Genomic DNA, 13,860 nt, shown 5'->3' with positions numbered 1-13,860 from the left:
TCGCTCCCTCAAAGGCAGTTGTTGACATCCTCTACCTCTAAAGCTTCCCCTTCTTCAGAAATCTGGCTTCACTTTTTTGTCTGGTCTTCCTTTTTAAAAGGCTTGAAGGAACTTCCTCTTTCTCTGTTTTGGTAGTTTTCACCCTTCTTACTCATAAATTTGGTTTAAGCTTCTCCACTGTTCTTGATGCATTTCATAAGCTTAATTCATCCATCATAGATATTTTCAACAATGCAAGCTCATCCTGAAGTTGATTTTTCAGCCCATTCACGTACCAAGCAATGTGTCCATCGCTCATATATTTGTTTGAATTTGAAGCCTTGTGAACTGCTCACTATAAGCTTGTACCAATTGATCCTATTTTTAAAAAAAAAAATTAAACAATTTTTGTTGACAATCAGTGCACAAAATTCAACCTCTCAAATCATTTAGCATTTTAAGCCAAACCCTAATTTTATCTTTTCCTCACCTTCTCAAAATCTGCATGTTCTCCCACCTCAAGGTTGCATGCAACTATAACTTGGATGAGAAAGTTTCACTCTTTTTAGATCATCTTCATCAATATTCTCCATTTCAAACTACTTTTCCAATTCTTGTACCCAATCTATAAATACATTTGGGTTGATGAAGCAGTTATGGTTAGAGATACCTCGAAGTGATCTGTTCAAGCATGTAGCAAGAGTCACACAACAAAAGCAACAAGGGAAATGACAGAACCAAGCAAGATCATCCTTCAGTTATCTGGAAATCAATTACAATCAGTTTGCAAACTTGCAGTCATATGTGCCAGACAAACAGGCCTGATTACATTAAGAAACCTTTGGTTGAAGACCTACTACAGGCTATACAAGTTCTGAGATCAACTAACTCACTTCTAACTACCTAGAGAGATCAATCACAATGCCTTAAAAAGATTTCATGACCCGTAGGTTGGCCAAAAAAGGATTACATTCTCCAAGAATAGGGGAAACCATATTACAAAATATAGGACAGGACCCAAATTACATAGAAATCTTCCCATTAGCTGTGGAAACCATTGTGGTCCAAGATATAAGTCCACATATGAGTCAAGAACATTGAGGTTTGGGCCAACCGGCATCACTGATCACGAAATAGGATTGCAAGACCATAAATCATGCACAAGTTGTGAAACTGTCAAGAATAACAACAACCTGAAAAGAATCCGAAATAACTCAAGCAAATCGCAACCAAAGGATGTGCAAATGTGGAAAAAGATCCAAGACTTGGTCCAAAACAAAATCCTTGCTGCACAATCCAAAGCACGAAGAATCGACTCCAGAATCACTAAACAGGAACAAACAAGAAACCAAAGAACAAACATATTTTTGGTTGATGCAAGATTGCCAAGAACCAAAGCTGCTCCTGCATCAGTTGAGCTCACCTTTAAATTCAGAAATATCAACTTTTATCTTAGAACTCTTAACTTTTTGAGACTAAAATAAGCCTCTCCGTTAGATCTAAGGTATTAGTAGTATTCCTACAAAGACCAGATTTCCTCCTGCTCCTCCTTTCCCAATTCAGATGCACTCTTCTCTGGGCCATTGTTGACTGATCTGCTATCAAAACTGATATAGAGAGTAACAATATCTCTTAAAACAGTCAAAAGTACTTTGTCTCTCACAAGACAAGTAAAATCTAACTAAGAATATTACTTAGATTTGCAGAATTAGAATATGCCATAAATTGGAAACAAGAGAACATCAGAAAACTGGTTCATGCTGTTGATTCATATTCGAGCAAGAAATTGTTTACAAAACCTAAACTTTATATCAGAGATCTTCTACCAAAAACAAATCGAATTTGTCCAAAATGGAAAATTACAGACAAAGAAAAAAGGAATGAGACAGAAAGGAAAAGGAAAGACTGCCGGGTAATGAGCCCAACATTAACTGATGGTTGTAATAGAGTTAATGATTGCAAGTAGTTCATTTAAATTCCAGTTAATTACTGCTAATGAGATAATAATACTTGCATTTGGCATTTCAAATACTTTAATAATGATGCACTGTTGAAACACTATGTGCTTAATTTAAAAAAATATTCTAAGTACAGAGTGGAATCATATGGTAATCTTTTGATGTTGTTGTGGATAGGTTGCACCCAGGTGTTAAATATACTTCCTATTTCTGTTTTTAATAGTTTCTGCTGAATGTTATGAGAAATTAATTGTATCTATTAAATTTTCTAGTAAATTAACCTTCATTTCAACCAGAGTTGTCGATCAGCAGATACAAGTATCATTTCTAATTTTGACTCTGTATTGGATTTTTGAACCTGAACTCTAAATTTTACAAAACAAGATTCAAACTTGATCTCTTAAATTCTCACCTGGCATCAGAACAAAAAAAAATTTGGGGTTGGTTGTCTGCTTTCATGAATGCAATAATGCTATAAAGCATAATGAATACATCCAAACCAGTATTTTATTTATTATCCTGCGAAGTGAACAATAGTCAATCTTTTCCTTATTTAATGATTTTGTAAAAGATTTTTGTGGAAACCTAATGAAAATGTAACTAGATTCGGTCTGTATTATGTATATGTGCCGCACTGAATTGACCCCAAAGATAGTAAGTATATTCACAGATGTGAAGATTTTTGTTTGTTTAAAATCCATGAGTGAAATGTTGCATGGAATACCAACTATTTTCTCCTCTCTGTACAGATGGGAATGGGAAGTACATTGGAAACATTATGTGGACAGGCCTATGGGGCAAAACAATACCATCAGCTTGGGATTCATGTGCAGAGAGCATTTGTTGCTCTTTCTTGTGTGAGCCTACCGCTTGCTGTGGTGTGGGCATACATGGACAAAATTCTAATTGCATTTGGGCAGGACCCTTTGATATCCTCTGAAGCAGGACAATATGCCAGATGGATGATTCCCAGTCTGTTTGGTTATGCAGCTCTTCAACCCCTTGTGAGATTTCTCCAGTCACAAAGCATTGTCTTTCCCATGATGCTATGTTCTGCAATTACTTTGTGTTTCCATGTTCCCATGTGCTGGGTTCTGGTATTTAAAAGTGGATTAGGAAATAAAGGAGCTGCCTTGGCAAACAGCATTTCCTACTGGTTCAACGCGATACTTCTTTTACTATATATTAAAATTTCACCTGCATGCAAGAGAACATGGACATCCTTTTCGTGGGAGGCCTTGCATGATATTAAACATTTTCTCAAACTTGCCATTCCATCTGCATTCATGATCTGGTATACTACTTTAATCTCTTAGCTGTAAAATTTGGTCCAAGTTATCTACGTACTATTTCATAGCATTTATGTGTTTAGTATACTTCCTTTTATCTCCCCTCAATATTTAAATTCCATAGCTCACGATCAACATTTTGTCAAAAAAACCAGATACATTTATATTCATAATACCCTACCACAAGTTATTAATGATGTATGGTAGAGTATCTTAGAAGTTTTTTTTTTTTTAACTTATTTTATTCCTTCATTGTTCCATTGGTATCAACAGCTTGCAGTGGTGGTCCTTTGAAATACTCATTCTCTTGTCAGGTCTGTTGCCCAACCCAAAACTTGAGACATCAGTTCTTTCAATTTGGTATGTATGTATAATTTGAGAATTATAATTATTAAGTGTTCCATAAGAATTTTAATTAAAAATGAATCTTAATTAGGGTATTTTATTGCATCTGCTTCATTTTTATCTGACCTAGTTTTAATATTTTGCAGCCTTAACACTTCTTCATTATTATATATGATTCCCTTTGGTTTTAGTTGTGCTGTGAGGTAAGTAGATTTTACAGCTAACTAGCAAATGTCTATTATTTCTGTTTGCTATTTAGCTTAGTCCACTATGAACTATTTAGCGTATCAAGATTTAATCAAAATGGTTTTCAATCAAAAATATTCACAATGTTCACATCGCAGTACACGAGCTTCAAATGAACTGGGAGCTGGACACTCACATGCTGCCCGCTTAGCAGTGTATGTAGTGTTATTTATAGCAATCATGGAGGCATTCATGGTAGTATGTCTTTTATTCTCTATACAAAATGTTTGGGGCTATGCTTACAGCAATGAAAAAGAAGTCATTGATTATACTGCAAGCATGATCCCATTGCTAGCAGCCTCATCATTTTTGGATGGACTTCAGTGCATTCTTTCAGGTTTAGATCATCCTGTATAGTCATATTTTGAACTACAAACATAATTATCTTGAAGTCATGATATCATAACTACATTTTTGTAATGGTTGATCAACTAACATTTCAGGAATTGCTAGAGGATGTGGGTGGCAAAAAGTTGGTGCTTATGTTAATCTTGGGGCATATTACATTGTTGGCATTCCTATAGCATACTTTTTGGCCTTTGTACTGCATATGGGTGGCAGGGTCAGTTAACCTTTCCCCACTGATTTGATTTTCAAAGCTCTGAAAGTTATGTTTTCAATGCTTAAGAAACTGGTGAGAACATTGGCTAAAAAATGTATATCTTACCTGTTAGAGTTTTGACAGATAAATTATAAAACTGAAAATAGAATTTTTATTGAAATTATATTTCTTATTTACTACTGGCTAGACGATTCCCAGCAGCAGTCGGATAATATAAGTATTATTCACTGTCATAAGGCATGCTGTGAAGCATCCATATGTAAAGGCAAGACAAGTAATCTGATTATTTCAAAGTTGTTGATTTGGATATGACGCCAGAAACTATAAATTTTTAATGATACATTTCTAGGGAATGAGTTAGGGAATGATACATAAAGCTAACTTCATATTATATCTCATTGTCCAGATCTCTTTTCTACAGAGTTGTAGACTATTCTTTATCTGAATCTAACAGCTACTTGTATGCAACTATTTTCCTTGACAAGCTTGACTTCTATTTAACATATAAAACCATAAAGCAGTTGCCAAAGTAATTAACGGGAATGAGACTGTTCCTTTCCTATTAGCAATAGTATAGAAAGCACATGGTTCTATTTAGGCTGCAGGGAAAATGCTAGTGTTCACAAATAAACTTGAAGGAATAGAATATTGCTTTTTAACATTTTAAATTTGTATCTTATGCCAAATTTCCAAAATTTCATGGAGGATTCAGGGACTCTGGCTCGGAATTATCTGTGGGCTGGTTGTACAATCAATTCTACTATTCATAGTAACAACATGTACAGGCTGGGAACAACAAGTAAGTAGCTCCTAGTTTACTATTCTAAAGAGTTTACTTAAAATTGCTGCAATTATTGGTTCACATGAGAAAAGAAGACGTGAATTGTATCCATTCATTTTTCCTGCGGTGCTGGTGTGTAGGGTTGATATGGTATTACCTTATTGTAAATTATATACGAGGCAGAACAAAGGAATATTGATGACACATAGCAGCTTATAATGAATCTTATTTATATGAGACATTGAAATTTCATTTGAGGCTGGAGTTTATCTATAGTATTTAACCACTTATATTTGATGTACAATGCACATAACGTACATTAATGGAAGGTTTCTTTCCACACAAATTTGTCTGCTCTCAGATATATCTACAATGTTCCTCTCTACAGTGCATTGAATTGGTCATGAAAATGAATGCTTCATTTGAATCTAGCTGAGTATTACCCGTGGATGTAGTAATACATTTAGTATACTGTTTATTGACATAAACATTGGTTGTCTTGTGGGTAGGCAAAAAATGCAAGAGAGAGAGTATATGCATCAGCATTACCCATACTTACTGATGATATGATAAAGGTATGAACTTTTTATTCTGCTTTTATGAGAAAGCTGATTCTGGGGAAATTCCTATTGAATTAAGAATGAAAAATTGTATGAGATAAAAGACATGGGGAAAAGCATCTAAAGCAAAATTCTATGCAAAAGCAATACTAGGAATATCCTTCACTTATTTTCATTGATGTTTGTCATTAAGCAGGACGATAAAAATTATCGACCTTGATGCTGATGCTTACAAGTCTTGTAACCATTTTTCAAGCTCTTGAGCACTCAAAGTTCATTCATGGCTGCCTTGAGCTCTAAAATGGCTCCCGATGCTATGGCAAGGCCACTATTTAATCGATGCTTCTTAATTCAAGCTATGATGTAAGTATTCTCTAATGTGTAATGCATCATTATTCCTTGAGAAACAAATTTTGTAACGTCTCGGGTGTTTTTGCTTGTACTGGGTTGAATTTCGAATTTACTCAACTATTTTTTAGGGATGGCATTTTGTATTACTAGTGTTGTGCTTCTTGATGAGGTTTTTAATTAGCATATATCATTGTATATGCATAATGGATCCATCACTTATTGTGGCTGCTTTTAAATGGGGGGTTTAAAAAATTTGATAGGTTTTAAACTATTATTGTACTTGCCATAGGCAATACTATGCAATTAGAATATTAGTTTGGATCAATCAAAACACTTTATTATTTTTATTATTAAATTTATTATAGTTCTTATAAAGTTTGAATTTATATGTATATACATTTTTAAACTTATTTAAAACATGATTGGCTCAAATAAATTGGTGTTATAGGGGTGATTTTTTTCGAAACACTAGTTACTCTCTCCACATTGCACCATTTTCGGCTAAAATGGACAACTTAATTTTTCAAAACATTTACACATACCAATGTTATTCATTTTTTTGTGTGGAAATAGGGTTTACTTAATAATTTTTGAGTTTATGAACCATTTATAATCAATGTGTACTTAGTAAAAGCTTAGTATGTACTATTTCAATAGAAAATTATTGTAGAATATTTTGTGTTATGATAGTCCTTTTTAATGACAGATATTATAATGTATTTAAATACTAACATAATTATATCTTTAATTTTTAACATTCGTTAATATTAAAAGTATTAGAATTTATAATATAAATATAAATATACATAATTAATTATAACTTTCAACATTAAGACTTTAAAATATATTTATTTAGATAGTGTTGTAAGCTAATGTTATCAAAATTAGAAGTATATTCAATCTCAATATTATTATTACAGGTCAAAGTGGAGCATAAATTTATTTATTTAAAAAAAAATTAAAATTCTTCAAATCCAAAAAATTAGGTTACAATATAATTCTATTTATACAATTAATTTAACCTTAGTTATGTCTTCGTTAATGTGCTATTAATAGTAAATAATTTGCTTCTATTATTAGTCTTATTTTTCTATTTGTATTACATAATATGCTTCTATTATCAATCTTATCTTACTATTTATTTTACAATTTACCATTATGGCAAGTATATGGCACTTGTTATTTTAGTCACAGTGAGTTAAAAGATAGGTAGCTGATTTTTAACCTGTTTTTATTAGGATTCTTAAGAAGTGATGTTAGGCTTTGTGAGAAGTGCAAGCATACTATGATTTAAGATATGTGGCAAACAAAATAGATAAGAGTATTTAAAAATAATTTATAAGAATTTTTTTTATTATAAATAATTTAAAATTTAAAATTTTGTATGGTTAGATTTCATTAAAGGAATAATAATTTAAGAATCTTTTGATTAAATTTTAAAAGAATTTATTTTATTTTCATCATTCCATACACATATTAGATATGTAATAAGTAATAATATATTTATGGTATCTAATTTTCTAATAATTATTTATATGTAATTGTTTTTCAATTTTATCATTTTATTTTTTTAATAATTATGATGTTATAATATGCAATAATTATTTTTAAATTTATAATGATAATATTTAACTTCTACATGTGTATATATAGAGAAAAAAAATCAACAATATATGCTTTTTCAATTTTAATCAGTTTTTAGAAAATTTAATGTTAGCTAACTATTACATATATAGAATTTTTATCCAATAATAATTAAATTCATGTTTACAAGTTAGTAAAAATGACTTGAACAATGAGAACTTTAAAAAAATATTAAGAAGTTTATAATGAAATTATTCGTGTTCCTTAAATGGTTAGTCTTATTTTTTAAGAGAGTTTTAATTAAAATTTCAATAAAAATAGAGTAAAGTTTTCTATATACACCCAATTCCTTTTTACTTTTTACTTGTTTTAATATTTCTTTCCATCTTCACAAAGTCTTTTCTTAGTTATTTTATAATTATTTCTTTCTATCTTAGATAAATTTTTAAAGAAAACTCACTTTTTCAAATTTTCTTTTTTAACATAAGTATTTGGAGGATTTAGTGAAAGCCACCCATTTATAGATAAATACTCGACCTTAGATGACTGTGACATATATTTCATTAGGTAAAACTCTAAATCTTAAATTACAAGACAATTATTAATTAAAATTGTCTAGGGATATAACCCAACTCCATCAACTCACAATGATACATAGATATAGTTGAAAGTTAGACCTGTTCTCCACCTAAAAATATGAAACACTCCAAACTTGTAGCTAAAAGATAAGGACTTTAGCTCGCAAAGAGCTCTTGTTGTGTTAACTATTTATTGATGCAACAATCTAGATTACTTTTGATATCTAATCTTTATGTCCAAGTCATGATTTATGATCTCATTTGGATATATGCCTTATTGGATGATGGTTGCACTTGATTAGCTACTCATTAATGGTGTATAATTTGATATTTCACTTGAGTATGCATGTACACCATATTTCCACAATAATGGTTGACTTAGAGGTGGTCGAATTCAATAAATCATATTTGAATCGATAGTGATTCCATAATCTATATGTTTTGTTTAAAGTTGTAAAATGAGTGAGTCCTTTATGTGGTGTTTTTTTCTTATCCTACTTAAGTTATATCAAATATATTTTTGTCAAATTTATGTACGTTCTTTGAGAAGAAATATGATTAGTTGTACTCTAGCGGAAATATTCTTGTTATAATTTTTTTTTGGAGAATAAGAAACTTCAATGTATTTAGACATTCTTTACAAATAAAATATTTATTTATAGGAAAGATAATTGTTATAATTGGAAATATAATATAATTTAATATGTTTGAATCCCATGCATCATTAGTAAAATTTAAATGGATTATGTTGAATTATTATGATTATTACAAATTAATTGCAATGTATTTCCTTAGCTTATATTTGGTGCAAAGATAATTTGTTAAATTTTCAAAGAATATTACTAGTGAAAATGCTTTTAAGTGGGAGATGCATGATTGTTTTTTATCAAGGGGAAAACATGTTTTGAAGGGGCCCCAAAACCTTGTATGAAATAGGTCAGAGAGGGACTTGAAACCCCACAACTAGAGATATTCAAGACTACTCATAAGATGAGAAGAGACACAACTACAAAAAATGGGCAAACCAATAAGTTTCCCCATCAAAACAAGATATTGCATGAGAAGGAATAATACTCAAAAGTACCAGCATGCAGCTCAAACCTACCATATAGAACTAAGATTTTCCTTTCATCTTTTACCTTTATTGAAATGAAGGGTCATATCAAATGAGCGTTGAGGACGTTTAGATTTCTTTCTTTTGATAACCTTCTTCCACCTTAGCAGTAGCTTTCTGTCATGAAATCAAATCTAACACTGAAGTACCCCCGCTATGGGAGGAGGATGGAGAAGATCCCAAGAAAGGGCTAACAAAAGTAGTAGGGTTAAAATAATTAGGAGAAGGTGAGATAGGATCCACAGATCTATTAAGTTTGACAAAAGAAGTAGGGGTAGTAGAAATTTGAGATAACAATGTAGATCTAGTATAAGCATGAGGTTTGATACTAGAGACAACTGTAACATGATCAGAGACAACATACTCAAGAGGACAAGTAGTAGTGACACCAACACAACTACTACTAGCCTAACAACCAGCAAAGCTAGCTATAACAATAAAACATTGAACCACATCAAAGTTTTGAGGACTAGAATCAGTAGTTGGGGAATCTTGCATGAGCACTTGCGAAATGCTCTTCTTTCGAACAATATAATGCTTTGAAGAAACACTTTTCCACCAATAATAATTTTTCTTCTTCTTTAGTTTGCATTAGGTACATACATGACTAGTCTTGAAGCATCTTCAACATCTAAAGGGGATGCCCTCATACTAAAGCAATTGAATACATGACTCAATGGAAGGTTCAATCTTGATCTCAGTAGGGAGACCCTTAGAAAGATCTAGATCAACCAAAGTATGAGCATAAGTAGAATGCAAGATATCAAAAGAATCATCATCCAACATTGAAAAATCCCATAGAGCCTCACCTACTTCCTCCAATAGAGAATTATTCCAAAGATGAAGGAGAAGTTTGGGGAGTCTAACTCAAATGAGAATCTTGCTTAACAAATTTGAAGAGGGATTAAAATTAGGGTGCCATGGTTTAATCATCAGCATAAATTTATCCTCCTAGCTAAATAAATAATCACACAAGAACTTGGATCTATCTTCAACATTATCAAATTTTAAACTTGTATTTCTCTTTTCTATTGATGTTTGCGATAATCAAGGTGTTGCTCTATAGCTAGTTTCATATAGGATTGATATGAATGAATTTTCATGTTCATATTTGTATTATTTTAATTCTAGAAAATGAAAGAAAAGAGTTAAGATTATAAGAAACAAATTCTTAGAATAATTGAATGTTAGAATGTTTTAGTTATGCATTTTAGGCAATTTGCTCAACTTTTAAGATTTAATGTATCGTGGAGGTTAGAAATTGATCAATTCGTCCAAATTCATTAATGGTGGATTTGGAGACCTATGATTTTTAACTATTTTAAAAGAAATTTTGAAATTTGAAAATCATAATGAGGAACCAATAGTTACCCTATTATTTTAGAGAATTTATGTATCATGAATTTTTACATTACTCTTGATTATTAAAGCAGTCGAACAAGGGTGTTAAACCTTAAAAAATCCACAACACAAAAGTAGAGGCATTGGTAGAAACAAGATGCAAGGTTATGAAAGGACCATTGACAATGGACTAGGTACACAACTACTAATCACATTGGGTGTGGGTGGGCAACACACCTACATCATTAGATGGAGAAGAAGAGATTGTATAGTGTTTCTTCGTATGTTAAGTCTGTGAAATACAATTAGAGGGGTACCTACCACTAAGGGAGGAGTCCACAACATTATCGAGAACAATATGTAGACACGCTTGGACCCTCAAAGAGAGAACTGACAACTTCAAAAGGAGTAGGGTGATGACCAACCTCATTAGTCTTGGTCTAAATTATAAATTTGGTATGGACACTTAGGAGTGAGGCACAAGGGAGGGAAGGAATTGCCCTCATATTGTGCTTCTAGGTTCAAAAGAAATATATGGATAGAGTTAAGAGATAGTTTAACTAATTGATACATTGAGGACAAATACTAAGAATTTTGTAAATCCTCTTGCAAAAAGATGTTAAAATGTTGAAGTTTGAAAATGTTATTTTTTAATAACTTTTCTATGAATATTTTAGTTTATTTTTTATTGGTCTTGATTGTTGTTTTAAAAACCCTTTATGTATAACTACTACAAGTAGACCTAAACTTATCATTTTTTTTCTTTTTTTCTTTTTTCCCCCCTTTTGTGTAGAATGATGTCATAATTGTTTTTAGAAGACACAAAAAAGTAAAAGTTATCAAAAAAGAAAATGAAACTTGTTATTTGAATTTTATGTTCTAGTTTCATTGAAAGCTAAAGGAAAAGAAAAAAAAATCTACAATCCAACAAAATTACATGGTAAAATCCAAATATTGTCAATTGTAGGTTCTACAAGAAGAGGTTATTCAAACATACAAACCAAATACATTCTTTTCTATTGTCACTGACATATAACCTTGTCATTACAAGCCCAATGCTAAGGTTTGGTTTTGCATACCTTTACCTATCTAAAATGTAAAGAAAAGCATGGCTCAAATTCCAAATTTACATAACAAGTACTTGTTTCTACAATTAGTACATGTTTTTTAAGATATAAATTGTTCTAAGAAATAATTATTCATTTTTAAAGAAAAGGGGTACCCACTTTTTTCTATTAGATATCAATCACCAAAAGCTTACAAGAGTATTAGGTATATTGCTTTTATAATAACATAAAGACCAAGTACACTCAGTAAAGGTCTTGTTGTGAGTTTTTCACACCATCGCCCCATTGCAAACAGGGGCCCCTTCTTTTTTCTTTGGCAGAAGGAGTAGAGGTCTTGGTGAAAATTTTCTACTCTCTAATGGATGAATTTGAGCAAGTTTTCTTGTTGGGTAGTCAAGTCAACCAAGGATATGAGTGAGAGTTGGGCCAAGCTAGTTAAGGACGTGGAGTTGAAATCAATGGATTTGTGATGATATGAGTTAAAATCCCTAGAAACTCTTAGTTCTAATAGAAAACATGTTTTAGGAAGTCAAGAATAGTTATGGGAGATAACAATGATGGAGGCGTGTTGAAATTTGGCTAATTGAACTTTTTAGAAACTTTCAAAATCTAAAATCTTTATTGTAACTCCTATGAGCCTAAAACCACTCTCAAACATCTTGACAATATTTATATAAAATGTAACTTAAAGTATAAGAATCTTATTCTCAAATCTTGTATCTTATATAAATCATTTTTGCTCCAAAATGAAGAGATTGAAGTGAGCAAGTTGGGAGTTCAAGCATACACAACTAGGTTGGAAATCCCAAAATAATGGGATTTTCACCAAAGAAAATTTTCAAGGTTTCAATTTTTTTCCATGGTCTAATAGGCCAGGTTACAAGTTTGGATACAAGATGTCCATTCAAATGAAGCCAATGTACCATGGAAATTAAAGTGAGATTCAAGGCAAAATTTACTTAAACATGGGGGTTTCCAATCCCAACTGTTCAAAATCTCTACCTCGAAGGTCTTTGGGAAAAAAACTTTCCAAACTTGGATTTCCATTCCCAACAATTAGGAATCTCTACGCACGAGATCAAGAACAATGAAATGGAATTTGATCTCATTCAAAACAATATAAGGGTGAATTTTTCAAAATATGGGAATTCCAATCCCAACTTTCCAAAATCTATGCCATGAGGTTCCTTGCACAAACTTTTCTCATGTATGAGATTTCCAACCCCAAGTTCTCAAAATCTCTGCCCAAGATTGAAGACATCCCAAGGTAAAATTCAAAGGCAAAGATGATAAGGAAGTACAAAATTGATGAAATCAACTAAATCCTTGGAGAAAAAAGATGTGTAAAGATGAAAATGAATTGAATCCTCATTACAATGCAGTTTCAACCACCCAAAATTGTAGATCAGATTGAAGATTATGGAGAATAAACCTTGAATGACATTTTAAAAACATGAATTTGAACTTGGATTGATGAATGAAACATGCAAAGTAGAGGGTCATAAATTTCCAAATCTTGGGATTTTCGCCTGTGCAAAAAAAACCAAAAATCCAAAAACTTTGCTCAATTATAATGGTATTTCAGTTAAAGTTATCAATTCAAAAGATGAAGATCAATGTCCAAGGGGTAATTTTGATGAAACATAGAAAAAATAAGGTGTTTGTGAGCAAAATGGAGTGAAATCAAGTTGGAATGAGCCTTTACTAGCTCACCATAAAATTTCATTGAGGTTTTAAAATTCTAAGTACATTTGGAGGGTAGAATTTACTCAAAGTTGGGATTTTAATGCCATCTTCTCAAAACCTCCACCCAAACCATGTTAGAATTGAAATGTGTTAGGAGAATAAATCTAGGTAGAGACAAGTTAAAGTTAGGCCTAATAAAATTGAGAATTCTTGATCAAGTAGTGGAAAATTTTCATTGAAATTTCGAAAGGAAATGTCATATAATGTAAGATTTCAGATTTCCTTTTACTTATCATTTTGTGAGCATAATAAAACTTCTCTTTTGTTTTTGCAATGTACGTATGAAGAAGGAGACACTTGGAGAGTGAAAGATGGCAACAAGGTCAAACTCAAAAAATAAAAAAAGGAGGTTGTTTGAG

At 31.6% G+C, this 13,860-nt stretch overlaps 1 protein-coding gene across 2 annotated transcripts in view; it reads left to right on the top strand.

Annotated features, from left to right (window-relative positions):
• Nucleotides 1-6,426, top strand: part of LOC149572777 (protein DETOXIFICATION 16-like) — a 40,602-nt gene extending 34,176 nt beyond the window's left edge. For both annotated transcript variants that reach the window (XM_089813850.1, XM_089813849.1), the window contains exons 2-9: nt 2,687-3,231; nt 3,500-3,586; nt 3,718-3,774; nt 3,916-4,154; nt 4,261-4,379; nt 5,092-5,178; nt 5,670-5,735; nt 5,917-6,426. In XM_089813850.1, coding sequence (XP_089669976.1) covers nt 2,687-3,231; nt 3,500-3,586; nt 3,718-3,774; nt 3,916-4,154; nt 4,261-4,379; nt 5,092-5,178; nt 5,670-5,735; nt 5,917-5,940 — 1,224 coding nt within the window. In that variant the 3' untranslated portion in view covers nt 5,941-6,426. The remainder of the gene's footprint in view (nt 1-2,686; nt 3,232-3,499; nt 3,587-3,717; nt 3,775-3,915; nt 4,155-4,260; nt 4,380-5,091; nt 5,179-5,669; nt 5,736-5,916) is intronic.
• The last annotated feature ends 7,434 nt before the right edge of the window (nt 6,427-13,860 follow it).

This window comes from Cupressus sempervirens, chromosome 2 (genome assembly GCF_028749045.1).
Source record: "Cupressus sempervirens isolate cs-2001-9-10 chromosome 2, ASM2874904v1, whole genome shotgun sequence".
NCBI classification, from domain to species: Eukaryota; Viridiplantae; Streptophyta; class Pinopsida; order Cupressales; family Cupressaceae; genus Cupressus; species Cupressus sempervirens.
This window is presented reverse-complemented; position numbering and strand designations above follow the sequence as displayed.